Source organism: Buceros rhinoceros, unplaced genomic scaffold, assembly GCF_000710305.1.
Source record: "Buceros rhinoceros silvestris isolate BGI_N320 unplaced genomic scaffold, ASM71030v1 scaffold7942, whole genome shotgun sequence".
Lineage (NCBI taxonomy): Eukaryota > Metazoa > Chordata > Aves > Bucerotiformes > Bucerotidae > Buceros > Buceros rhinoceros.
The window spans coordinates 5,165-6,360 of record NW_010399409.1 but is presented as its reverse complement, the minus strand read 5'-3'; the positions used below and the strand labels follow the sequence as shown (position 1 = coordinate 6,360).

Sequence of the window (1,196 nt, the reverse complement as noted above, 5' to 3'; positions counted from 1 at the left end):
CCGTCGAGGAGCCGACTCCCCACTCGCGTCCAGGTGAAGAGGGGCTCAGGGAAGACTTCGTTCTGTGGGGAGATGGGGGGCTGTGAGATGAGCATAGAGGGTGAGCAAACCCTGTCTCGTGCCCAGAGCAAGGATGGGGTACAGCCAAAACACCCAGGGTGCACCAATGTAGGGACCATGATGCAACCCACGGCCGCCAAGCCAACCCCTGGCACGGATACAAGGCTGTCCATTGGCACGGCATCGCCCCACAGCGATGGGAATGGATGGGGATACTGACCTGGAAGCCCTGCACTAAGATCCGCACGGTGTCTCCGACACGGGCTCTTGTCGGGGTCATCGTGATCTTCGGGCCCTTGGGAGCAACTGCAAAGGGAGGGAACGAGAGGGGATGTCAGCCGAGCAAGGGGTTCCCAGAGCCAGTGGGTGCCCTTGGCCAGGGTTAGTGACGGTTTGATGAACAATCGTGGTGAGGGGGTGGCACGGTGCGCGGGGTGTCAGCCCACGGTCGGGCTGATGGCTGGGTGATTGATGGACAGGCTGACAGATGTCCAAATGACTGATAGACAGGAAGGCAAGGACCGTGCGGGAGGACGAACAGCAAGACTGAGATTGACAGATGACCGCAATGGGATGCATTGGTGGTGAAGGACACATTGCCTAATCATCCCTGCTCTGCTCAGAAACAGGGGCCAAGAGAGGTCAGGTTGGTTTGAAGCCATGGAGATGGGCACCTCAGAAAAGCACCCCCAGAACAAGGCGGCCTTGGTGAGTCGTTGCTGATGCAGCAAGCCAAGTGTCCTACCTGGCCAGGAGCAACGCCCAGTCTTCTCCACCCACCTCAAGGGGAGGAAGGCTGGGGCAGCCTGCCCAGGAGGCTACCCTGAAGCTGGGGCAACCCCAGTGGAGAGCTCAGGCTCTTCTGATGGGGAACCAGGAGAGGTTCCACTAGGGGAAACCCATCCTTGCCTGGGGGCAAGTTGCTCAGCCAGGGTGGGAGATCACATGGGGTAAAAGCGAGGGGCTCCCACTAACTTCTTCACCGGCTCCCATGGTCACCTGGGAGGTGACCTTCTCCTCTCATTGTGCAGCCCTACATTGGCACCTCGCTTTGGCCCACAGGGGCCTGAAAATTCCCAAAAGAAAAGACAAAAAGTGCAAAAACACATAAAGCAGAAAAAAAAAGTAAAAACTAC

General features: G+C 58.0%; 1 protein-coding gene across 1 annotated transcript in view; it reads right to left on the bottom strand.

Annotated features, from left to right (window-relative positions):
- The window catches only part of IGSF21 (immunoglobin superfamily, member 21), a gene marked incomplete at its 5' end in the record, with an annotated part of 3,576 nt that overhangs the window by 979 nt on the left and 1,401 nt on the right, over window positions 1-1,196 (bottom strand). The window contains 2 exons of the mRNA XM_010131447.1: window positions 17-62; window positions 281-366. Coding sequence (XP_010129749.1) covers window positions 17-62; window positions 281-366 — 132 coding nt within the window. The remainder of the gene's footprint in view (window positions 1-16; window positions 63-280; window positions 367-1,196) is intronic.